Below are 27,151 nucleotides of genomic sequence, written 5' to 3'. Positions count from 1 at the left end.
AAGATACAGATCTTCAATCTCATTCCATAAAGATGATAGAAGTATTTAAGAGGGACATAAAAACTCCCTTAAAGAAATACATTAGAACACAAGTAAACAAGTAGAAGTTCTTAAAGAGGAAGCACATAAATTCCTTAAAGAAATACAGGAGAACACAATCACGCAGGTGAAGGAATTGAAAAAAAAATCCAGGATCTAAAAATGGAAATAGAAACATTAAAGAAAACACAAAGGGAAAGAGCCCTGGAGATGGAAAACCTAGGAAAGAGAACAGGAGTCATTGATACGAGCATCACCAACAGTATACAAGAGATAAATGAGAGAATCTCAGTTGTAGAAGATACCATACAAGACATCCACACAACAGTCAAGGAAATAAAAAGCAAAAAGCTTCTATCTCAAAACATTCAAGAAATTCAGAGCACAATGAAAAGCCTGAACATGAGAATGATAGGTATAGAAGAGAGTGAAGATTTCCAATTCAAAGGGCCAGCAAACATCTTCAACAAAAATATAGAAGAAAACTTCCCTAACCTAAAGAAGGAAATGCCCATAAACATACAAGAATCCTACAGAACACCAAATAGATAGGACCAGAAAAGAAATTCCTTTTGTCACATAATAATTAAAACACTAAATGCACAGAATAAAGAAAGAATATTGAAAGCAGTAAGGGAAAAAGGTTAAGTAACATATAAAGGAGACATATCAGAATTACACCAGACTTCTCAACAGAAACTTTAAAAGCCAGAAGATTCTGGGCAGATATCATACAGATCCTAAGAGAACAAAAATGCTAGCCAAGGCTATTATACCAACAAAATTAGCAATTACCATAGATGGAGAAACCAAGGTATTCCAAGACAAGACCAAATTTAAACAGCTCATTTCCACTATTCCATTCCTACAGAGGATGATCGAAGGAAAAGTCCAACACATGGTAGGGAAACTATACCCAAGATAAAGAAAGAAATTAATCTTTACACAGCAAATCCAAAAGAAGAGAGACACACAAACATAATTCCACCTCTAACAAAAAAATAACATGACCAATGATTATTGATCCCTAATATCTCTCAACATCAATGGATTCAATTCCCCAATAAAAAGACATGGGCTAACAGGCTGGATATGTAAACAGGATCTAACATTTTGCTGAATACGAGAACTACTTCAGTGACAGAGATAGACATTATCTCAAAGGAAAAAGCTGGGGGAACAAATTTCCAAGCAAATGGCCCCACGAAACAAGCTAAAGTAGCCATTCTAATATCTAATGAAATAGACTTTCAAACAAAAGTTATCAAAAAGGATGGGAAAGGAAACTACATACTCATCAAAGAAAAAAAATTCACCAACATTTTTTCTTTCTAAGCCTAATCATTACTATTCTCTGAAGACTCTTTAAGAAATATGATTGATGAGCACCTTTTTCTTATGTAGTCATGGATCAGGATAGAAAAAAACCTTTGAGGAACATTTATGATCATATTGCTCTTATCTTCTAAGAGTTATCAGTGCATGTATGTGCTCAAACTTCTAGAGGCCAAAAGACAACATCAGATATCATTTTCCCCTCAGGCACCATTCACTTTGTATTTTGAGCTAGAGTCTTTCTCGCCAGAATCTGAAACTTTGATTAGGCTAGGGTAGCTGGCTCATAAGTCCCGGGATAAGTCTGTCTCAATCTCCCCAATTCTCACATTATAAGTCAAAACTATCACTCCCAGATTTTTATATAAGTCCTAGAAGCTGAATCATGTCTTTACATTTACAAAAAAAATAAATAAATAAAAAACAAAACAAAGAAAAAAAAAAAGCACTTTACTAACTCCAGCCAAACTGAGTGTCTCATTCTTAAGAGTAAAATCTATTACTAAAATGCAACACTATATCCAATAAATATTTAGAATTATCAATGTTGATTAAAATAAACACTTATTTTAAAAGACTTTAATTCATGAAACTTGATTCTGCCATCTCATTACTGTTTTGTTGTTCTTTTGTATATTTTTACTTTTCAGTTCTATTATGCAACACTCAAGAATTATCCCTTGATATGCATGGCCAGCAGGCATTTGGTAACTCATGCTATAAATTATCTTCCTGTTCATCTTCTAAAAACCTTAGCCCAGTTTCCTCAGCTGCTGCAGTAGCCCCAGAAAGCACAGCACTAAGACAGTCTCTCCCCATCAGAATGGCACTGACAATAATGTAACAACTGATAACCTTTTTCTATATTATGCTTAAAATGTTTACCCTTTTTAAATTTTATTAACAAAGAATGATCATGAGAGTTACCTGTTGCTGGAGACCAATCCTAAAATGTAATGGCTTGAATACTAACCACTTCCGTTCATAAGCCTCTAGATTATCAATAGTAGAAAAGTGCTAGATCAGCTTTCACACATCATTTTTCTGTAGTAAGCTAGCTTTGATGTGGACTGGCTGGGGGAACATGTCTTTGACTGAAATGTCCAGTGGACCAAGGAATAAGGTTAGCTTTGTTAACATTGTTTAGTCTCAGTTTTCTTCTCTGTAAAACAGAAACATAGTAGCTATTTCTTGTATTAATTGGTGGAAGGATTCCAAAGCAGCAAGCATTCTCAAATGAAGAACAGTTATAGGCTGTATGTCACATTCTGTTTTTTTTTCCCCACTGACTAAAACAAGGGACAGGCTGACACAAAGTCAAAATATAAGGAGAAATGTCACCTTTGATGAGAGGAACTGGAAAGACAACTGCTCAGGTTCCTATTCTAGGATTAGTAAAGTCATGAATCTTAGAGCAAAACTTACAACCACTACTTTACTAAACCAGAACAGTCCTTAATAATTTTCTAAATACTTGGCCTTATAGCCACTGTTAATCATAGTCCTTACTTCTTATCAAAGTAACTTATTGCAACAGATAGAGACTGTACAGAAAACCATAACCAATCAAAACACAGAGTTGTAGAGTCCAGTCCAAAGCAATTCATCTATAACACAAATCCTACCTAAAGATCAAGGATCATTGCAGAGGAGGGGCTGAAAAGATTGGAAAGTCTCATGAATATTACTGGCTAAATATGACCTATTTAAAGAATGACACTAATAGACATGCTAATGATGAATGGAGGAAGTTCTCAAAGCCTCCACCCTAGATGAAGGACTACTACAGGAAACCAAACATACCTGAAAGGGGTCTTTGCCTAGAAAAAGCATACCAACTGGTTATCAATACCAAATTGTCAGCACTGAAAACATACAGGTAAAATACTAAGAAAGTTTTATCTGTGAATTTATGAACACACACACACACACACACACACACACACACAGACACCATAGCAATGATTAATTAAAAATAAAACATTCATTTGAAAGAAAACAAGGAGAATACAGGTACTGAGTGGAGAGAGGAAAGGGAAAAACACAGTAAAAGTACATGAAAAGTAGTTTGTGAGAAATTTTGAGTTACTCAGTGAGGTTCTGTGTATAAATGTGAACTCCAAAGTAGGATTTTTTCCCAGATGCCATCTACTATTAGATTACTCTTATCATTCTTATTATAGCACTTCAGTGCAGCCTCTACAGCTACTATTTTTCTGTTTTACAGAGAAACAAACTGTGACTTAGAGAGTTTCAGTAAATTGTTAGTAATTGTATTCAAGTTCATGAAGATATAAAGGCTTTACTCAGAGAGATTAATCAAGAAGAACCCAACATAGGTACTATTTCAAGAGGTATGAGTATGATTAAGAAATAGTCTTAGGCTCTGCATCCAAATTCCATGGGGGAAAGAGTTGGACTCTCAGAAGTGCAGACGATCCTGAGAGCTCAGAGGAGACCACAACATCTGCTCATATTCCTGGCCCATGAGGAACTCGCCTAGTGCTCTCTGGAAACAGCAACCTAGGAGCAGTAAGGTGAAGGACCCTTCCAGTTTCTGCTTGTGCCCAGAGTTGAATGCATCCCAAAGATCTCTGTACCCAGATCCAGTTGAGAGAAAACATGTCTACAAGAGTGCTGACACACAGGCTTAGAGGAGAGTCAAGCCACTGTCAGAGACAGCAAGATGAGCTAACATCAGAGACAACTGGATAGCAAGAAGCAAGGGCAGGAACCTAAGCAACAGAAACCAAGACTACTTGGCATCATCAGAGATCTGTTCTCCCACAAAAGCAAAGACTGGATATCGAAACACACAAGAAAAGCAAGAATTGGATATGAAATCACATCACATGATGATGATAGAGGATTTTAGGATGGACATAAATAACTCCCTTAAAGAAATACAGGACAACACAGGTATACAAGTAGAAGCCCTTAAAGAGGAAATACAAGAATCTCTTAAAGAATTGTAAGAAAACACAACCAAAAAGATGAAGGAATTGAACAAAAACATACAGGATTTTAAAATGGAAATAGAAGCAATAAAGAAATCACAAAGGAAGACAAACCTGGAGATAGGTAACCTAGGAAAGAGATCAGGAGTCATAGTCACAAGCATCACAACAGAATACAAGAGAGAGAAGAGAGACTCTCAGGGGCAGAAGATACCATAGAAAACATTGACACAACCATCAAAGATAATGTAAAATGCAAAAACATCCTAAGCCAAAAAATTCAAGATATCCAGGACACAATGAGAAGATCTAACCTAAGGATACTAAGTATAGAAGAGAGTGAAGACTCCCAATTTAAAGGGGAAGTAAATATCTTTAAAAAATTATAGCAGAAAACGTCCCTATCCTAAAGAAAGAAATACCCATAACCAGAGAAGAAGCCTACAGAACTCCAAATAGATTGGACCAGAAAAGAAATTACTCTCCTCACATAATACTCAAAACACCAAATGCACAAAGAAAGAATATTAAAGGCAGTAAGGGAAAAAGATCAAGTAACATATAAAGGCAGATCTATCAGAATCAACCCAGACTTCTCACCAGAGATTATGAGAGCCAGAAGTTCCTGGGCAGATGTCATACAGACCCTACGAGAATACAAATGCTAGTCCAGGCTACTATATACAGCAAAACTCTCAATTAAAATAGATGGGGAAACAAAGATATTCCATGACAAAACCAAATTTATATAATATCTTTCCACAAATCCAGCCCTACAAAGGATAATAGATGAGAAACTCCAACACAAGGAGGGAAACTACACCCTAGAAAAAGCAAGAAAGTAATCTCCTTGCAACAAACTCAAAAGAGGAGAACCACACAAACTCTACCTCTAACAACAAAAAATAACAGGAAATAGCAATCACTATTCCTTAATACCTCTTAATATAAATGGACTCTATTCCTGAATAAAAAGACATAAACTAACCAACTGGAAATGGAAAGAAGACACAGCATTTTGCTGCACATAAAGAATACACCTCAGTAGCAAAGACAGCCACTACCTGGAAAACAATTTTCTAAGCAAATGGTCCCAAGAAACAAGTTGGAGTAGCTATTCTAATATCAAATAAAATTGATTTTCAACCAAAAGTTATCAAAAAAGATAAGGAAGGGAACTTCATACATCAAAAGAAAAATCCACCAAGATGAACTCTCAATCCTGATTATCTGTGCTACAAATGCACGGGAACCTACATTCATAAAAGAAACCTTACTAAAGTTCAAAGCATACATTGCACCTCACACAATAGTGGGAGATTTCAACACCCCACTTTCATCAATGGACAGATCATGAAAAGCAGAAGACATACAGAAAGTAAGAGAGGTTATGAATGAAATGGATTTAAAACATATTTATAGATCATTTCATCCTAAGACAAACAAACAAACAAAAAACCCAAAATCTTCTCCCAAAATCGACCATATAATTGGTCATAAAACAGGCCTCAACAGACACAAGAAGATTGACATAACACTGTGCATCCTATCAGATCACCATGGACTAAGGCTGTTCTTCAATAAGAACAAAAACAACAGAAAGTCCACATACACATAGAAGTTGAGTGTAAGCGAGGGGTTCCGGGGTACCTGGAAGAGAATGGGGGACAAGGGACGCAAAGAAGGACACCAAGACAAGAGTCTGATCAAGCCGACAATTTTATTTTTTCCCAAGGCTGAATTTATACCATAATATGGGTAACAGAGGGAGGGAGGAGTAAGAAACATTTACGCAGGCCAAGGACACAATATTCCTGTTGTCAGGGAATCGGCTGATGTTGACATGATGTCAGAAAGGTCACAGATTTGTCATATCTATTAGTCACACAGGATGTCTTTATCATATTATTATTTTTATCATATTATTATTTTTATCATATTATTATTTTCTTTATCATATTATTATTTTTTTTGACCACCAAATTTGTATTGGTCTTCTGCAGCTGGCTGGGGATTTTCCATGAACCCAGTCATACTTAATTCTAACAATAATAATAGCATCAACAATGGAGGGCTTCAAGGGCATCGCTCCCAACAGTTGAGCAAAACTCTACTCAATGATAAATTGGTCAAGGAGGAAATAAAGAAAAAAATGAAAGACTTTTTAGAACTTAATGAAAATGAAAGCACAACATACACAAACTTACAGGACACAATGAAAGCAGTGCTAAGAGGAAAACACATAGATCTGAGTGCCTCTTAAAAGAAATTGGAGAGTGGATACATTAGCAGCTCTACAGCACACCTAAAAGCTGTAGAACAAAAAGAAGCAAATATACCAAAGAGGAGTAGAAGGTAGGAAATAATCAACCTCAGGGCTGAAATCAGCTAAGTAGAAAAAAAAGGACTATACAAAAAATCAACAAAACCAGGAGCTGTGTCTTTGAGAAAATCAGCAAGATAAATAAACCCTGAATGAGACTAAGCAGAGGGCACAGAGTATATATCCAAATTAACAAAATCAGAAGTGAAAAGGGAGACATAACAACAGAAACTGAAGAAATTCAAAAGAATCATCAGATCCTACTACATGAGGCTTTATTCAACAAACCTGGAAATGAAAATGGACAATTTTCTAGACAGAGAGCAGGTACCAAATTTAAATCAGAATCAGATAGACCATCTAAACAGTCCCATTACACATAAAATTAGAAGCAGTTATTATTAAAAGTCTCCCAACTAAAAAAAGCCCAAGACCAGATGGGTTTAGTGCAGAATTCTATCAGACCTTCATAGAAGACCTCATACTGATTCTGTCCAAAATATTGCACAAAATAGAAACATAAGGAACACTATCCAATTTCTTCTATGAAGACACAATTACTCTTATACCTAAACCACACAAAGACCCAACAAAGACCAATTTCCCTTATGAATATCAATGCAAAAATACTCAATAAAATTCTCATAAACTCGATCCAAGAACACATCAAAACAATCATCTATCATGATCAAGTAGGCTTCATCCAGAGACGCAGGGATGGTTCAATATACTAAAATCCATCAACACAATCCACTATGTAAATGAACTCAAAGGGAAAAAAACAAACAAACACATGATCATCACATTAGATGCTGAGAAAGCATTTGACAAATTTCAACACCCCTTCATGTTAAAAGTCTTGGAAAAATCAGGAATTCAAGGCCCATAACTAAACATAGTAAAAGCAATATACAGCAAACTAGTAGCCAACATCAAACTAAATGGAGGGAAACTCGAACCAATCCCAGTAAAATCAGGGACTAGACAAGACTGCCCACTCTCTCTCTACTTATTCAGTATAGTACTCAAAGTCCTAGCCACAGCAACCAGACAACAAAAGGATGTCAATTTGAAAGAAAGATGTCAAAATATCACTATTTGCAGATGATACAGTAGTATATTTCAGTGACCCCCAAATGTTCCACCAGCGAACTACTAACCTGAAAAATAACTTCAGCAAATTGGCTGGGTTAAAAATCAACTCAAATAAATCAGTAGCCTTCGTCTATTCAAAGCTTAAACAGACTGAGACAGAAATTAGGGAAATGACACCCTTTAAAATAGTTCCAAATAACATAAAATACCTCGGTGTAACGCTAACCAAGCAAGTGGAAGATCTGTATGACAAGAACTTCAAGTCTCTGAAGAAAGAAATTGAAGAAGATCTTGGAAGTGGAAAGATCTCCCATCTAATGGATTGGTAAGAATAATATCATAAAAATGGCCATTTTGCCAAAAGCAATCTACAGATTCAATGCAATCCCCATCAAAATTCCAACTCAATTCTTCACAAAGTTAGAAAGAGCAATTTGCAAACTCATTTGGAATAACAAAAAAAGCCATGAGAGTGAAAAATATTCTCAACAATAAAAGAACGTCTGAGGGAATCACCATCCCTGACCTCATGCTGTATTACAGAGCAATAAAGATAAAAAACAAAACAAAACAAAAACCCTGTATGTTATTGGTACAGAGACAGACAGATCGGTGGAATAAAACTGAAGACCCCATTTCTGAATGAACCCACACCCCTACGGTCAGTTGATCTTTGACAAAGGAGCTAAAACTATCCAGTGGAAAAAAGAGAGCATTTTGAACAAATGGTCCTGTTTCAACTGGAGGTCAGCATGTAGAAGAACACAAATCAATTCATTCTTATCACCCTGTACACAGGTCAAGTCCAAGTGGATCAAGGATCTCCACATAAAACCAGATAAACTCAAACTAATAGAAGAAATGGTGGGGAAGAGCCTTGAACACATGGGCACTGGGGAAATTTTCCTGAACACAACATCAATGGCTTATTTTCTAAGATCAAGAATCAATAAAAGGTAAAAGCTTAAATTACTCAAGATACAATCCACAGAGCGCATGAAGCTCAAGAAGAATGATGACCAAAGTGCAGATGCTTCACTCCTTCTTAAAAGGGGGAACAAAAATATTCATAGGAGGGGATATGAAGGTAAAGTTTGAAGCAGAGACTGAAAGAACGGTCATTCAGAGCCTACCCCACAGGTGGCCCCAACATATACAGCCACCAAAACTAGATAAGATTGATGAAACTAAGAAGTGCATGTTGTCCGGAACCAGATATAGATGTCTCCTGAGATACACAGCCAGAACATATCAAATACAGAGGCAAATGCTAGCAGCAAACAATTGAACTGAGAACAGGACCCCCCATTGGAGGAATTAGAGAAAGGATTGAAAGAGCTGAAGGGGCTTACGACCCCCATAAGAACAACAATACCAACCAACCAGAGCTCCCAGGGACTACACTACCATCCAAAGAGTATACATGAACAGATCCATGACTCCAGCTGCGTAGGTAGCAGAGGATGGCCTTTTTGGGCACTAATGGGAGGAGAAGCCCTTGGTCCTGCTAAGGCTGAACCCCCCAGTGTAGGGGAATGTCAGGGTGTGGAGTCAGGAAGGGGGTGATTGAAGAGGGGGGAATACCCTCATAGAAAAAGTGGGAGAGTAGATGGGATAGGAGTCTTATGGATGGAAAACTGGGAAAGAGAATAACATTTGAAATGTTAATTAAAAATAGCCAAAAAAAGAAAGAAAGAAAGAAAAGAAATAGTCTTAGTATAAATGATCTTCACTGGACAGCAGAAGAGGGACATTTACATGTCTCTTCTTGCTAAAGCCATGTCTAAAGGTATGAGGACACCAAAACCCACAGACAACCTGGATCTTTGAAGGGTAATTACATGGACATCAGGAGAACACATCCTAATTTCTTACTCCTTTTGAGTACATAAGTCTTCCTTTGCTCAAATCAGAAAACAGAAACCTGTACAGGTTAGTTTCCCTGAGCCCAGTTTGAGAGACGGAAGACAATGAGAACAGACTTCAAGGTACAGATAAGGAGAAAGCCAAACATTCAAGGTCATGTAAGTCATTATCACTAGAACTGGAGACATACAATCTATAATGATGATTCAAGCAAGCAAACAAACAAAGCTACAAGATTTAAATTGTAAAGTATTTCATTATTTTTTGCCAATATTTGCATAACTAGAAAAAATTTCATGTTTGTGGGTTTAAAATCCTATCTCATGTATGTTCATTTAAGACTTTACATATAAACATCTGATACCCAAAGCACAAATGATAGCATAGGATCTTGAGGAGATACAGATCATCGTTCTATTCACTAGTAAAACTTGTTCGAATTGAGCCTTATACATAGGGACCCTAAAGAAAGTATATTCACTAAAAGAAATTGTTGCCTTATTCTTTGTGCCAAAGAAAATTGCTGTGTTTAAAAGAGTACCCCAGAGAAAAATGAATAAAGCTACACAAATGTAAAGGCAGGATTTAAGTCTTTCCGTTTCCTTCAATCCTGATCAGCTATAAATATCTTTTCATACTGCAGTTCTATTAAACATGTGGAAAACTGACAATAGGAATAGGGGTGGGCTATTTTGCCTGCAATTCTAACTACATCTTCTGCACGCTCTGCTGCTCTAAATATAATGAAACTGGCTGCAGGGGGAGAAAGCACAGGCCCCAGAACAAAACTGAATTTTGAAAAAGAAGCATTACCAGAGCTGTACAATCATGGGCAGAAGAAACACACTGATAAATGACCTTTTCCTGAGCTGGTGAAATAGTGTATTTTTGCTCCCTTCTCAACTGCTGTGTGAACTAGTAGAATCCCAGAGAAGCTGCCTCTGTGGAAAGCTCCCTCTCTACCAGGGGAAATACTTTTTCAGAGATGAATTATCCAAAAGGCAAAAGGGCTAATTTAATGAAACATACACTATGACTGGGCCTATCAGAGTCATTGTGAGTCAACATCCCAGAACAGAAGCTATTTCCAAACACAAAATCCACCAACACTGCTTAGTCAAGGCTTCAAAAGTATGTCTTGCTAAGGATTGAAAGAGAGTGGGGTTGAGGTATGGCTCAGTCAAATAAATTGTCTTGAAAACCTGAGGTTAGTTTGTGGTGTAACAGTTTCCTCCTAGATTGAAACATTTCATCCTGAAGGAACACTTCTTAAACAAGAGGGTAAACTACTCAAAATAGTTACAGGACGTCTCTGAAACTGACCAGATTTGATAGGTCCTTTCCTGCCAGGGTAAACAATAAAAGCTGAGCATCCCTTTCAGTGAGTCAAGCTGCAAAGGAGATAAAGTGCAAAGAAGATATCCCATCTTCCTGGAAAAAGCAGAAACTAGAGAACTAACTGAAAGAGGTTTAGATAAGAGCCAGTTGGAAAGAACAGTCTCCAATCTGTTGAGCTGCCTGCTAGCTGTGCAGTGTGCTCCAGGTCCCCACCTTTTGTGAGCTGTCTTCCATGCAGGGATAAACTTTGATGATTCAATTCTGTGAGTCATTTCTGCTCTCGTAAGTAACTCCTCACCCATATTCCTGTAAGTAACCCTAATAAGACTCATTGGCTCACCTAGTTGGACTTTGGTAGTATCTTGTACTTTGGTTGTCATATGATCCCTATCTGAGGTGAGTAGATATGCCTATTGTATCTTTGCAGGGAACATTTGTCGCACAACATAATTGCCATTTGAACAAGGCCACGACAGATCCAAAGATAAATTGGGAAGGAGTGAGTGCATGGTCATGGTTATGGGTAGCAAAGCATTGAACTGAGCCTAGGAAGTCTGAAGGGAGAGTATCTGTGGGAACAATTCTGATAGCATTATGCTTTCCTTTGGGTTCACTTAAATCCAACATAAATCTGGTATAACTCAAACACCAGGTCAATGCAGATGACCAAATTTATCATAATAAAGCTGCTACTTATCAATCAGTAGCTGAACTATTACCCTGAAGAGAAATTGCACAGCATATTTAAAGGATAAGACCACAAATTGAGGGGAGTGGGGTGTGCTGTAGCATTGTCCAATTTTTACATAGGGTTGAGCAAGGGAGTTTTCACCAATCAGGTTAAAAGTGGGTTCCTGGACTTGGGAACTTGACCTAAGTTTGACCCTGCCAGCAAAATAGAGAAGTTGTCCTTGAGATGTCTCAATTCAGATATCTGTTTCCTTATAACAGAAGCTGTTCAGCTATCAGGAAGTCTGCATATCCCCTAGAGCCTGGGACCTCAAATTTAGTTTCTCCTTAAGGTTAAATAGACTCTGAAAATGAAATGGTAGTACATAGAATACGTTTCTTCTGCTCATCCTCAACACCTGTATGGTGTATATTAGTGTACATTGTGCTACAACGGCTCTTGCATGGCTGTTGCTATGTGTAATGAGATCTGTAACTAAAGCTAAGCCATCAATATCAGGAGTGTCAGTGGAAGGAATTCCAGATGGCAGTCATCATCAATGTGGTATGGAATAACACGCCTGTTCAAAAATGGAGCTCACCATTTGAATACGGAGATGATATAAAACAGTTAAAAGTCTAGAGAAAATTTATTTGAGATTAGCAGATAAGGTTTGAGGTTGCCAACAAGCAGCAGCAGAGGTTGCCTGGCCTTTGTTGTGTGTAAAATTTAGTCTGAGGCCTTAGATGGGGTCAAAGCAAGAACTTGTTTGTTTGAAGCAGGCATTGCAACAAGGGAAATACAGCTAGCATCCTCCATGCTAGTGACTGATTTGGCAAGTAAATTATCTAAATAAGAGAAGAAGATGGAGGAGTTGGCTTGCTGTTTATTAAGGCCTGGGGGTGGGAAGGAAAAGAGAACAGATGGAACCATGCTCAAAGTCCCTTCCCATGATCTAAGATCTTAACCCACAGGAAAATTCGAAGAGTGAGGAGGAGGAGAATGTGGTAAAAGCAACAGAACACCCCAAATAGATATGTCTGAACTTTAACAGAAAGAAAAAACAGAGGGAAATCTGTAATCCCTTTTGTAGTTTGTAGATAGGAAGGACATTAACCATGGTCCAATGCAAGAAACCAGAGCCATTAAGAAATACTCTGTGCTTGAATTGCTAGAATTAGAGAAAACTGTTAAACAAGCAATAAAAGAGTTTGGTCCAGCCTGGCTTGTGAGGCTGTGGGACATGGGAGGGGACAGGATCAGTCTGACTGCTGCAGAGACACTGAAGTTGAGTAAGAAAACTATATATCTCTCCTTATGACAAAGGCAACAAAACATAAGATAGTATGAGAGCAATCAGGCTCTGATGGGCTAGCTTATGAAAGCCATTAAAACCTTGATTATCTCCATCTGAGTTCTCCACAAATATCAAGAGCTTAAAAACCAGAGGAAGGACAGATGCTAGAGGCAGGACCAGGAATAAGAGAAGCTGTGTTTCATGTGGCCCATACATATACAGCCACCCAATTAGACAAGATGGATGAAGCAAAGAAGTGCAGACCGACAGGAGCCGGATGTAGATCGATCCTGAGAGACACAGCCAGAATACAGCAAATACAGAGGCGAATGCCAGCAGCAAACCACTGAACTGAGAACGGGACCCCCGTTGAAGGAATCAGAGAAAGAACTGGAAGAGCTTGAAGGGGCTTGAGACCCCATATGTACAACAATGCCAAGCAACCAGAGCTTCCAGGGACTAAGCCACTACCTAAAAGACTATACATGGACTGACCCTGGACTCTGACCTCATAGGTAGCAATGAATATCCTAGTAAGAGCACCAGTGGAAGGGGAAGCCCTGGGTCCTGCTAAGACTGAACCCCCAGTGAACTAGACTGTCGGGGGAGGGTGGCAATGGGGGAGGGGTGGGGAGGAACACCCATAAGGAAGGGGGAGGAAGGGGATGTTTGCCCGAAACCGGAAAGGGAATAACACCGAAATGTACATAAGAAATACTCAAGTTAATTAAAAAAAAAAAAAAGAGAGAGAGAAGCTGTGTTTGAAGCCCAGTTCATAGAGCCAGATAGAACTGTTTTCACAGAGGAGTTAAACTGCAAAGAAGACTCAGAGGTAAGACCGGATTAATGGAAAAAAAGAAAAAAGAAATCAGTCAAGCTGTCTGTAAAAGGTTTGCACCACTGAGTCACCTAGAAAATATACTCTCTAATCTACCGAGCTGCCTTCAGGCCTATGCAGCATGCTCTAGGTTTCAGGTTTTGTGTGCTGTTACCCAAGTTGTAGTCAGTCTTATTGATTCAGCTCTCTCTGAGTCACTTTTGCTCCTGAAAGTAATTGCTCATCTATATTCCTGTAAGTAACCACAATAAAATTCATTGGTTTAACAAGTCGAACTTCAGTGCTATCTGTACTTTGGTCAGTTGTAGAATCCCAATCTGGGTTGAGTGGATGTGGGTGTTGCATCTCTACAAGAAAAGTTTTGTCACTCAATGGGTTTTCTGAGACCCATATGCAAAGCTGGGATGGATGATTCATGCTTATATCCCCAGTAAAAGTAAGGTGGGAGACAGAGACAGATGCATCTTTGGAAACTGCTGGCCAGCTAGCTTAGCCTACTTGGCAAAATTCCAGATCACGAGAGACCCTGCTACACACCAAAAACTTAAGGTACCTGAGGAATGATGTCTTCTGACAACCATATATATATATATATATATATATATATATATATATATATATAATGTATATAACTATATCTCCACACAAATACATAGCCATATGCATACATGGACAAATTCACATACACACACACACACACACACACACACACACACACACACACACACCATCTTTCATAAAAGAAAAAACACTGGAGAAAATTTTCTTTCCATGTGGTACAGAGCCCTTGTCAAGCCACGTCGCATAAGTATGCTGCTATCTATCTTGACTGAATGCTTGGTAACATCAACATGTATTTACTTTTGTGCCTCAAGGCAACTCTCTGAAGTGTAGAAGACAGAGTTTCAAATTGGATTACAGATGACTTTTCCAGGGCAGACAATGCTCAGCCCAATCTTTCAGCTTCTCATCAACATTCCTTGAGAGTCTACAGACCTTTCAGGGGCATCATTTTAACTACATAATTAGTCTTATTCTTATACAACCTAGTATAGAAAACAAGTTAACCCTGCTTGCAAAACCATTAATATTCCTCTCTATATATCAATTAAAAAGAAACACAAAGTTATTCTTTTGACATCACTAACTTGTTTTCCGCTTTAATTTATTGGGAAATTTCATGAAACTAGTGAGACAAACAGTAACTGGAAATTGAATTGTTGAATCAATCTAGATATGGAAAAAATATAGTTTTGAATTGTCTGAATACAAAATAATTTTGCACCTCTAGCACTTAGAATCCTAGACAGCAGAGTGATGCAAGATTTTTCATAATTATGATTCTATAATGCGTCTTTATATTCCATGAAAAGATAAGTCCTGCAGTACTACCTAGCAGCTGACTCTTTTGTTCACGGAGAAGATTAAAATGAACATTTTGTGGAGCTTTAACAGCCAGCAACACTGAAGGAATATCTTTCACCAAGATTGCTTTTATCCCTGATAGGTATTTACAATACACAGCCAAGGGCATTGACCATTAAAAAAAATAAGATAAAATGTAATACCACATGAATTTCCATTAAGTCTCAAGGGTAAAAGAGTAAATTTCTCACAATAATTTTCCTTTAGCATTTTGTTCTCTTTATAACAGCTGGCATGGCACAGGGACGTAAACAACAGAAAGGTTCCAGTGAGACCTGCTTACATTCTGCCTTTTCAGAACTGTGTTCTGTACAAGGTTTGTAGATGGAGAGAAAAAGTAGCACCCACCATTTTATGTTTCCTCACTCTTGCTTTGCTACTCTAATAAGAGATATGTGAAGGGATCTATCCAGCTGCTTGAACTAACTCACAAATTTCTTGCCATAATACCAAAGAATGTTATACTGATGTCATCCCCTCTTAGCAAATTTGTATATTCTTTCCTCCTCCTCACCTCCCTACAATATTTTCATGAGGCTCCATTGGCTTGTGAAATCAAAGTTGTCAAGGTTGTCTTCCATTCAAGTCTTAAATTGCTCACTCTGCTAATAATTCTATGCTAAAGAAGTGATTCATTGATTCTAATTAGCAGTATTACTTTATCCAGGGGTTCCTTGTTTTTATCCAAAGTATTCCTGGAGATATTAAATAAATATATTTTAGTCTACTCACAGAGATATCATGAACTGATGATGGTAGAGTATCTTATAAGCTATGAATGCATGAAACAAAATATGACTGCCAGATGAATCAAAGTAGACAATTAAGAGCTCAAGAAAAGGCTGTCTGCCCTCACTAAAGTCATCACCTTCTGATTTTTACCTTCACAGCTGAGTATCTAATGCAGGGCACCTGTGTCCTTTACCTTAAGTCATCCAATGAAGATAATTACATTTTCCCACTAGCTCAGGTTTTCATGAGAATTCAGTCAGTACACTCAGCCAGGACTGTGGACAGGATGCACAATAAGAGAGATGAATAAAATATTCTGAAAGAATGGGATCTTAAAACTAAATCATAGATTTGAATTTGATTTTGCCTTCTCTGCTGGGTTTGACCTTTATTCCCTTCACAATGACTCCCACGAACTTTCTGGCACTAAGAATATTGCTAAGGTTCTCATTTTTGAATAATCGCTTTCTCCCTACTTCTTATTGATTATTTAATACCGTTTGACTCAATGGCCTTTCTCATTTGTCTTTCTGTTCCTTAACCTCTTGCTTGGTTGTTACTTCTTGTATCTCAGCCCACAATGTTCCTCTGCTTTCTTGCCAAGCATGAATTTCACCTACATAAAATGATTTTAACCTACTAATTCAAACTCCCTTGATCTTGAGTGAAATGACCAGAGCAGAAAGAATTCTAGCACACAGATAAATTTGGTATAAATGTCTCTTATTTACTGTTGGATTCTGTCTTTAATGATTATGACAGTTATATGAAAATATTTTAACCTGATAAACATATAAAACATTTCTTTCTAGCAGTTCTGTAGAATAGAAAGTCCAAGACCAAAGTGAGAGTTCAGTCATAGCAGATACCTTCAGTGCTATTTTCTCACATGACAGAAGGACAAATAGGCTTTTATGAGCCATACTTACAAAAGTGCATGTCTTAGTTAGGATTGCATTGCTGTAAAGAGACACCATGACCAAGGCTACTCTTAAGAAGGCAAATATTTAACTGGGGCTGGCTTACAGTTTCAGAGGTTCAGTCCATTATCATCATGATGGGAAACAGAATTGTGCAGACAGTCTTGATGCTCTGGTAGCCATGGGTTCTACATTTTGATCTGAAAGTAGCCAAAAGGATGGTCTCTCCCTCCCTGGGCAGAGCTTAAGCCTAGGAGACCTCAAAGCCTGCCTGTACAGTGACACACTTTTTCCATTGAGGCCACACCTCCTAATAGTGCCATTCTCCACAGGTCAAGCATATTCAAACCACCAGTGTTCATTCAGCTTGTGGTGATGGACTCAAAGTAGCAAAACTGGACTCTGTTGAATTGTGCATTAGAGTCCTACATAAATGTTTTATGGGAGCATGGATCTTCAACCTCATTGGACTCTTTTCTGGGTGGAAACTGAAGTTAGTAGAGCTCATAACATTGTATATCATCTAACAAGCTCAGCATCTAAGAGTAACTAACATTTGGCTTTGGTTCCTTCTATGAATTTCTGGTGTCACCAAAAGTCTCTTTAGTGGTAATATCATTAGAATAAAATATAATCCATTTTTTCAAACACATAAGTAAATGTAGAGACCAGGAGCAACATGGTGTATGATTAGAAAAAAAAATGTGTGGCAATTGAAGAGAAGAATTTTCTGGCCAAATTCATGGAAGAATTATTTCACCTGAATACTTGTAAGAATGCATGTTTACAGCTGAATCAAGTCCAAGAATCAAAGACAGAAGGAGAGAAAAGAGAGAGAGAGAGAGAGAGAGAGAGAGAGAGAGACAGAGACAGAGACAGAGACAGAGAGAGGATTTAAAATTTAAAATGACTAAAGACTCCTAAGATGATTTGCAGAGTATTTTTCAAGTTTCATAGTGAAAGTATCTTCTAAGAGCAGAGAATGAGCTAAGCATTATAAACCCAACAGCTACACCACACTCCTAAGACAACATTGAGTAAACTTGCCTGAAAATTATGTGGTAAATAAATTTTCACTAATTCAATTCATTTGCAACCCCTAGGAAGGTTTGACCACTAATACGAAGGTTTATCTGTAAAAGCTTCTTTTCTATACTGTGTGCCATGTCAAGACTTCATAATTACAAAACACCGGGATTGATTTTTTTTAATATTCTTCAAGAATTTAGTGCTCATCTGAGCCAAAAGAAAAAAAAATCTCTGTAGAGATGAGCACTCTTGGATTCCTCTCCATCCACATGGCCATTGTTGTTGTCCTTGTTCATCTCTTGTTTAGGTGATCATGTTGACGAAACTTTAAAGATGTAGCTTCTGACATTCTGAGAAGATACAGTCTTGTGCAAATGACCTTATATTCTGATAAACAACTTCAACAAAGTGGCTGGATGTAAAATTAACTCAGACAAATCAGTAGCCTTCCTTTATACAAATGATAAATGGGCAGAGAAAGAAAATAGGAAACAACACCCTTCACGATAAGTAGGTTGATGTCATTATGCAGGTGAAGGCAGGTGCAGGATAGAACGAGGCCTGTCATTAGACAAGAAGCAAGGAGGGCAGGGATAAAGTTTGAGAGAGGAGGAGACTGGAGAGAGAGAGAGAGAGAGAGAGAGAGAGAGAGAGAGAGAGAGAGAGAGAGAGCAGCTGAGGCAAACGAACGTGGAGGTGGATGTTAAAATTTCTCTCCGCACGTTTACAGGATGTTATGACTATTCTTAAGGGATGTATGTATACAGGATTTTGTGTGTCTAGGTGAGAAAACAAACTACATCTAATCTAGGTGGGCAAGTATATCTTATCAATTGCATCAGAGGTTATTGTGTGTTCTTTCATGGGACTATTTAATTGAGTTCAAGAGAGTGTTTGGTGGCTGGACACACTGGGCCACCACGGAATTAGGATGTGTATGTCTGGCATGGTGGCAGCCTGCCTTGGGAACTAGATTTGTAGAGAAATTGTTGCCAGGCTCAGAGAGTAGCCATCGGCAGTGTGATATGGGATAGAGTTTACCAGGTGAGATGACTTGTTGACTAAGATGAAAATATTTAACAGATGCCATGTGGTCACATGGTTCCGGTACTAGTGTGGGGCAAAAGAAACCTCCTTTTTAAATTTTAAGGCAACAACAATAGTCACAAATAATATAAAATTTCTTGATGTAACTCTAACCAAACAAGTGAAAGATCTGTATGACAAGAACTTCAAACCCCTCAAGATAGAAGTCAAAGAAGACCTCAAAAGATGGAGAGATCTCCATGCTCATGGATTGGTAGGATAAACATAGTAAAAATGGCCATCCTACCAAAAACAATCTACAGATTCAACCCAATCTCCATCAAAATTCCAACACAAGTCTTCAAGGACATGGAAAGAGCAATTTTTAATTTCATATGGAAAAACATTATAGGGCTTTTTAAGCAATGGTTTTCTTTCTGAGCTACTTGAAAAGTCTAGGAATTAATTATGTTTACTTTCTCTCGTTTAATTCCTCAGTCATGAAACAGGGTCTGATTTACAAGGATGACCTTAAAATACATGATAAATGTGTATGACAGGCCCTGGTCTGAAGATCCAAGTTTATGCCACCATCTCCAGAGTCCTAGACTGATATAATTTGCTTCTAAACAATGTCCATATTTAAAAAAAAGCAAACCAGGAAGCAAATATGTCTACTCTACTAACATTTTAGAATTTTTATAAAGTCTCAGAATATTCCTCAGCGATTAAGGGACATTCAACAGCTTAATTTAGATAAAGGGAGGCTGTAAAGATGATTTAGTAGTTAAGAGTGCCTACTTTCTTTTATAGGACTCAAGTTCAGTTCCCAGAACCCATGTCAGCATCTCTCGACCAGCTGTAACTCCAGGTTCAAGGGATTTGATGGCCTCTTTTTTTTCTCCATCTTTATTAACTTGGGTATTTCTTATTTACATTTCGATTGTTATTCCCCTTCCCGGTTTCCCAGCCAACATCCCCCTAACCCCTCCCTCTCCCCTTCTCTATGGGCTTCCCCTCCCCATCCTCCCCCCATTACCGCCCTCCCCCCAACAATGACGTTCACTGGGGTTCAGTCTTGGCAGGACCAAGGGCTTCCCTTTCCACTGGTGCTCTTATTAGGCTATTTATTGCTACCTATGAGGTTGGAGCCCAGGGTCAGTCCATGTATAGTCTTTGGGTAGTGGCTTAGTCCCTGGAAGCTCTAGTTGGTTGGCATTGTTGTTCATATGGGGTCTCAAGCCCCTTCAAGCTCTTTCAGTCCTTTCTCTAATTCCTTCAACGGGGGTCCCGTTCTTAGTTCAGTGGTTTAATGATGGCATTCGCCCATGTATTTGCTGTATTCTGGCTGTGTCTCTCAGGAGAGATCTACATCCGGTTCCTGTCAGCCTGCACTTCTTTGCTTCATCCATCTTATCTACTTTGGTGGCTGTATATATATGGGCCACATGTAGGGCAGGCTCTGAATGGGTGTTCCTTCTGCCTCTGTTCTAAACTTTGCCTCCTTATTCCCTGCCAAGGGTATTCTTGTTCCCCTTTTAAAGAAGGAGTGAAGCATTCGCATTTTGATCATCCATCTTGAGTTTCATGTGTTCTGTGTATCTAGGGTAATTCAAGCATTTGGGCTAATCGCCATTTATCAATGAGTGCATACCATGTGTGTTTTTCTGTGATTGGGTTACCTCACTCAGAATGATATTTTCCAGTTCCAACCATTTGCCTACGAATTTCATAAAGTCATTGTTTTTGATAGCTGAGTAATATTCCATTGTGTAGATGTTCCACATTTTCTGTATCCATTCTTCTGTTGAAGGGCATCTGGGTTCTTTCCAGCTTCTGGCTATTATAAATAAGGCTGCTATGAACATAGTGGAGCATGTGTCTTTGTTACACGTTGGTGATGCCCTCTTTTGTACTATGTGCATTTTGGCCTCTATGCAAACATGTAATATTTATACAGAGATACACCCATATGAATAATTTTTTTAATTTTTAAAGTTGGTTAGTAAAAGTTATATTCTGAACAAATATCTTAACTGTAAAGAGAGATGATACCCTATCTTTAATTAGTTATGTCAAAGATGTTTTATTGGGGCACAAAGATGAAAGGATTTTTTGCTAAAGAAGACACATGAAAAAATGTTTTCTTGAAGCAGACACAGGTTAAAGGATGCCTTGGTATAACAGAAGTGTAAAAGGACATGTGATAGGACATGTGATAAAGGAATATAAATATGACACCACAGGCAGTGGGAGCTCAGGCACTGGTTTGGTTTGCTCCTCATAGCTATTCTTTGCTAACAACACACATGTATTGATTTGCCTTACATTGTGCTGCTGAGCTCGGCTTGTGGTGAAGCCAGAATGAAACTCACCAAAGAACTTCTTGTAAGGTTTCTGAGGCTTTTCAGGGCTTCCACTCAGTTTCTTTAGAACTGAATTGTAGCTGCTGGTTCTTATGTGATGTCTGCTTGCCAAGAGGACTGGGCTGCAGCTGCTGGTCTTATTTGGTGTTTACTATAAGACTGGACTGCTGATATCCTGACAGTGAAGATTAGACACACCCGCAAAGAACTATTTCTAAACAGGCCTACTTCCCCTGTGTCCTAATAACTTTGGGCTTCCACTGCCTCTGGTGGGTGGTGGTCTGGAAGAGAAGTTCAACCCTTATTAAAGTAGGTTGGAAAAATATATATACCTACAATCATGGTTTGGAGTTAGGCTAATACACCCCATCCATGTTTTCACCTTTTCACAAGATAAATGCATTCACTGAATGTTTTAAATTTAATGTCAAATTGACGCACATAGAGGCAGGATGGTCCAATGCAATGAGCACCCCTGCTTGTGCTCTTCCCATGTTAAGGAAAGGGTATGTTCAGATAAGCAAGTTGAGCCTCCTAACATTCAAATGAACCACATGGGATATTGTTAAGATATAGATTACAGTTCAGGACCTGAATAATTTTGCAATGGTGCATGATATGCTTTATCTGGGTACTCCTTTGAAAAGCAAGTCAAAAGCCATCCATGTTATTCATCCTCCTTCCTTGTTCTGTCCTGCATTATTGACTTTCTACCATGACACTGCTTAAACAGGAAAAAGTCTACATTTCTGTTCCCTATCCTTCTTCAGACAGCACACGTTAAGACAAGAAGCCTTAAATTGCTCCAGTTAACATGACTGACAAAAGCAATCATTATGAGCCTATCATTTGAGACTATGAACCTTCAACTTGTTTGATATAATCACTGTGGAGAAGCAGCTTCTTACAGTTAATGTTTCTTAAGTTTTTATAATACATTCAAATGCCTTGTTCCTGGCTCAAAGAAAGTGAATGGTAGCTATTTTAAGATTAGGAAAACCCTCCAATAAGCATTCAGAGTCCCCCACTGGGCAGAATTAAGTCTCAGGAACTGGACAGGCATCAGCACTTCACATCTCAATGACTGAGTATGAAATAACAATTTTGTCTTCATTATCTCTATCCTGAGGCTAATAAGCAGTATTCTATGTTTGACAATGAACAAACCCTACACCTCAAACAAGATATGCTCAGGACTTATCAATGGTTTTTCTATGGCTTTTGCATTTCCGAATACCCCTGCATCAACAAAGATAGCTCATTTGTTTCACTTTGTGAAAAGTCTTCATTTTTCCCAAAGACTTTCCATTTCACGCTGTGTGAATTTTATTAAGATCGCTTTCACAGAAGCTAAGTACTGGTTGGATGGGACCCGGAGGGATGGCAGTCACAATCTGAGCAATGTGAGAAGTCTCTTGAGACATTTCTTTGCTACTAAAATTCCCTTGGAGAGTCACACAGAAGAATCCAAATTGTCCAATAGTTTGACCTCATGAATATTTTGACGTTGTAACCTGTAAATCTTTCAATGATATTACCTAAACACCAGCAGCACAGAAACCCAGCCAGTTCTTCATATCAGAGTACCAATATCATTTAAATATAGATAATCTTCAGTTATGATTAAAGGGGGCTATAATACCATTTAAAATAATATTTTATGTTATAATTAACATGTACTAATAAAACTGATCTGTAAATTTGTCTAATAATTTGTCAATGAAGATTTTCCTATCAATTGATTATGATTAAATAATTGAAAATGAAATAATTTTGATATCTTTGCTAGAATTTTTAGTAAGAAGCTGGATATTGTTATATGTATAACCTATAGTACTAACTGCCTTGTACTTCTTCCTAATATCATACCAATAGCATAACTGTTTGCATCTTACAGCCATATATCAACACAGTTATTTCTCTAGGGTAAATATTTATTCAACTACCTCTAAACATGATTAGTTCCAAACTTTGGGATGAAAGTACCTAGCAATTTTTAACGCTCTGGGGGTGCTAAGTAGCATTGTAAAGTGTTTCTTCTCCAAGTCTTTAACCTTTAGGAGGTGGGGGACCCTCTAGAATGTACCAAAGACTAGGAGGTGAGAGATCCTCAGGACTCAAAGGGAGGGGCCTTAGATGAAATGCCCTACAGTGGGGAGAGGGCACTTAGAGAGCCAACCACCAGAATAAAGATAGGACATCAAGGGGAAGGTTGGAGTTGCCATTATACAGTCAAAAAATCTGACCCATTATTGTTCCTGTCTGAAGGAACTGCAGAAAGAAAAACGGAGAAGAGCTTGAGGAAAAGGAGGTCCAGCGACAGTCCCAAAGTGTGATCCAGCTCAAGAGGAGGTCCCAAGGCCTGACAATATTACTGATGCTATGATGTGCTTTCCAAAAGGGGTCTAACATGACTGCTCTCTGAAAGACCCAACAAGCAGCTGAAAGAGTTAGATGCAGATATTTACACTGAACCAATGGAAAGAAGCTAGTGACCCCTGTGGTTGAATTAGGGAAAAGCTGGAAGAAGCTTAGGAGGAGGATGACCCTAAAGGAAGACCGGCAGTCTCACTTAACCTGGACCCAGAGACCTCTCAGACTCAGAGCCACCAACCAGGCAGCATAGACCAGCTGATCTGAGGCCCCCTAACATATATACAGGAGAGGACTGCCAGGTTTTGACTCAATGAGAGAAGATGCACCTAACCTTCAAGAAATATTAGGCCCCAGGGATTGGGAAGGTCTAGTGAGGTGGGAGTTGGGGACATCATTTTGGAGGGGGGAGGAGATATGGGATGTGTAACAGTCAGAGGGTGGACCAGGAGGGGCATAAAGTCTGGACTGTAAAAAAAGATAAAAGAAGAAAAAAGAAAAAAGAGATTGTATGAAGTGGTTTTATTATTCCTATTTTGGAAACACATCAGAGACAGGCAGAGAGCAATTTGCTTAAATTTACCCATGTTTTGGCAGAAACTATGTTAAAACCAAATATTCTTAAATTCAAATATAGTACGTATATCATACATTAAAACTCCTGTTCTTTGATCAAAGGGTAGATTATTTGGTAGTTATTTCTAACAGTATGGAAACCTCAGTATTCTGATGCCTGCATTAAGCATGCCATTTTTAATGATTCAACACAGTTCATAGTAGTAAGAATAGATACATATCATAGTACACACAGATTTCCCCCTTAAGTTTCCTCTCATGTACAACCTAGAGATGCATGTATTGGATGGATTTTCTGAGAATGAAGTAACATGGAGGAGGAAACCTGAGAGTAAGGGCATCTTTGTTATGAAAACTGTTAACACACTTGAACCCACAAAGACCCACCTCTCTCTCTCTCTCTCTCTCTCTCTCTCTCTCTCTCTCTCTCTCAGAATGTGTGACACAGGAGAAGGACTATTCACTTTTCAAACAAGGGAAGGAGAAATGATCTATCAGAAGGTCCACTCTGCAACACTGGCTATCGCTGAGCAACACGAAAGACTAATGCTAGAAATGGAGCAGAAAGCCCGGGTAAGAAGCCATCCTATGTAATCAATAAATATCCTAATGCTTGTGAATAAATATCCTAGTCCATTTGTCTAATATATAGTGCAAACCCATGCTCTGTCTCTGTTGTCAAACCTGTAAAGGACAATCTCATCTCTGTAATACCATACATAGTTCAACACCAAAACAAATTTTTGGTTAGGACTTAGAAGCCTTGCTCTCCATAGATATGTATGTGACCTTGGTAACTCAAAGCTGTGTGGGTTGCTTGGAGAATGAGGCAAAAGTTGAACTTTGTTACTTATTCTTGTTCTAGGTGTGCAGATTAGCACAGAGGAATTTTAAGTATATTTTCATGAAAAACTGTCAAAAGTCATTTCAGTATACTACAATTATTGCCCATCCTGTTTGGGTTCCAAACCCTTGTTCAACAGACTGTACTCCTAGCCAGAATATTAAACCCCTAATATCCATTTAGCTGTCAGGCACATACACACAATTTATCTTATGATTGTGACAGAACATACAGGGTGTTTTTGAATACTTAGCTTCGAATATCCGTGAAGAAAGCAAGTTATTGAGCACAGATGTAGTGACAACTTATCACTTGTACTCTTTCAAAGATGTCTAACAATCTTGAGCTGTGTTTTATAAATAAAATTTCGTTCACATCAGCTGGGGCTGCTGTGTTCTTATCACAGTCTGGACCAAACCTGGGGCAAGAGTCAGACAGTTATCCCTAAAACCTTAGAGATGACGGGTACCTGTACAAGGATCCCAGATACTCTAAAGTTGGGGTGCATTCCTGCTCTAAGAGGTTCGGATGCTCAAACAATGGGCTTTGTAAGGCTCAACATTGGAATTCACCATTAAAACGTAAAGAGAAACATTTTGATAAATCCCATACCAATTTTGCAGTTACGCTTCTCTCTAAAGAGTAATGCTAGTAAAATAAAAGTACTTTCTAGTCCATTCTTCAAAATAAGCCAGTCTAACAGTTTTATTAAAGCAGTCTACCTGAGCTTAATAATTTCTCAAAACACTAAGATTTGAAACCATGGAAGAAGTTTCCTCTCTCTTTTTTAATATACCTCCTCCGTACATGCAAAACTTTCCAACAACAATGAAAGAGCACTTCAGTGCTCTCTGTGTGATTCCTGTTTTCAAATTAAAACAATATGAAGTTATGTGTGAAAACTAGGCAAAAATAAAAAATGGAGGTTAAAATAAGACCCACTAAGATGTAAAAACTTGGTAGTGTATTCAGTATATATCTACTAAAAAGTATAAAGATGACAGTGGCGATTTTTTTTTGTTGTTGTCATGTTATGTTTTGTCTTTTTAGTTTTCAAACCAGGCCGTGTGATACTCATATTTAAATGCTTAGGCATTTTCGTATGCTTTAAAATACTTTTAAAGAAGTAAGTAACCAAAGACTCCCATAGCAATGAATGCCCTAAACATAAGCTTACAAGCAACTGAAAGCCTTTATTTTTACCAGTTTAGTAAGACATTATTTGTGGATTTACAGACTTGTGTGAAATACAGTAAAATTAGTGTGTCAACTGCTATTTTTCTGAAAAAAAAAAAAGAAATCAACAGGATATTCTAATAGCACATTGCTGTAAAACCTGGTTTTGCTGTTACTAATAACATTTCTTTTTATTTTGATATGTCTCTATCATCTAGGTTGTGCCTTATTTCTATTGTCATTTAACAGATGATGAGATAGTTCAGCGGTAAAGGTGCTCTGTGTAAAGTCTGACGACCTGAGGTCAATCCTTAGAATCCGCATGGTGCAGGGAAAGAATTAATTCATAAAATGTATCCTCTGACACATTATGTCCTAATACTTACACACATCTAAACACTCATATAAACACAAATAAATAAATAAATGTAAGTTAAATGTTTTAAAAAAAACAATCTGATATCTAGAAAATTTTCAGCCATAGCAAATACTATATATTTTCTATTAAGTAGTATTGAATATCAATACAAAAACACCTTCTAAATTGGTAAGACAATTAAAGATGTATATTTTGATTTCAGTCACTGAGAAAGATCATGAAGTAATTAATATTGACTAACTCAATTATAATGTTTTTCATACAGGTTAACTACTTATTAACTGGTACAATCTCATTATGCACTTATTTGGTACACAATGAATAGTACTGATGTGTACAAGAGAAGAAAAAAGTTTTCTCTTTCAGGTTGTGTACAGTTTTGTGAGATTAAATAGTTTGTACTATCCAGAGATGTATCAAGTCCTTTTACTTCTTGAAATGCAAGTGGCCCAAGTCTTAAGTAACTATGTATAGAACATCATGATCATGAAAATTTTAATAAAGGGCAATAAAATATTACCTTGGGTTATCCATGTTGTCATGGCAA

General features: G+C 37.8%; 1 protein-coding gene across 1 annotated transcript in view; it reads left to right on the top strand.

Annotated features, from left to right (window-relative positions):
* The window catches only part of Dok6 (docking protein 6), a 335,875-nt gene that overhangs the window by 296,529 nt on the left and 12,195 nt on the right, over positions 1-27,151 (top strand). Inside the window, exon 6 of the mRNA XM_032885739.1 lies at positions 24,640-24,778. Within this exon, the coding sequence (XP_032741630.1) occupies positions 24,640-24,778 (139 nt within the window). The remainder of the gene's footprint in view (positions 1-24,639; positions 24,779-27,151) is intronic.

Source organism: Rattus rattus, chromosome 15, assembly GCF_011064425.1.
Source record: "Rattus rattus isolate New Zealand chromosome 15, Rrattus_CSIRO_v1, whole genome shotgun sequence".
Taxonomy (NCBI): Eukaryota; Metazoa; Chordata; class Mammalia; order Rodentia; family Muridae; genus Rattus; species Rattus rattus.
This window is presented reverse-complemented; position numbering and strand designations above follow the sequence as displayed.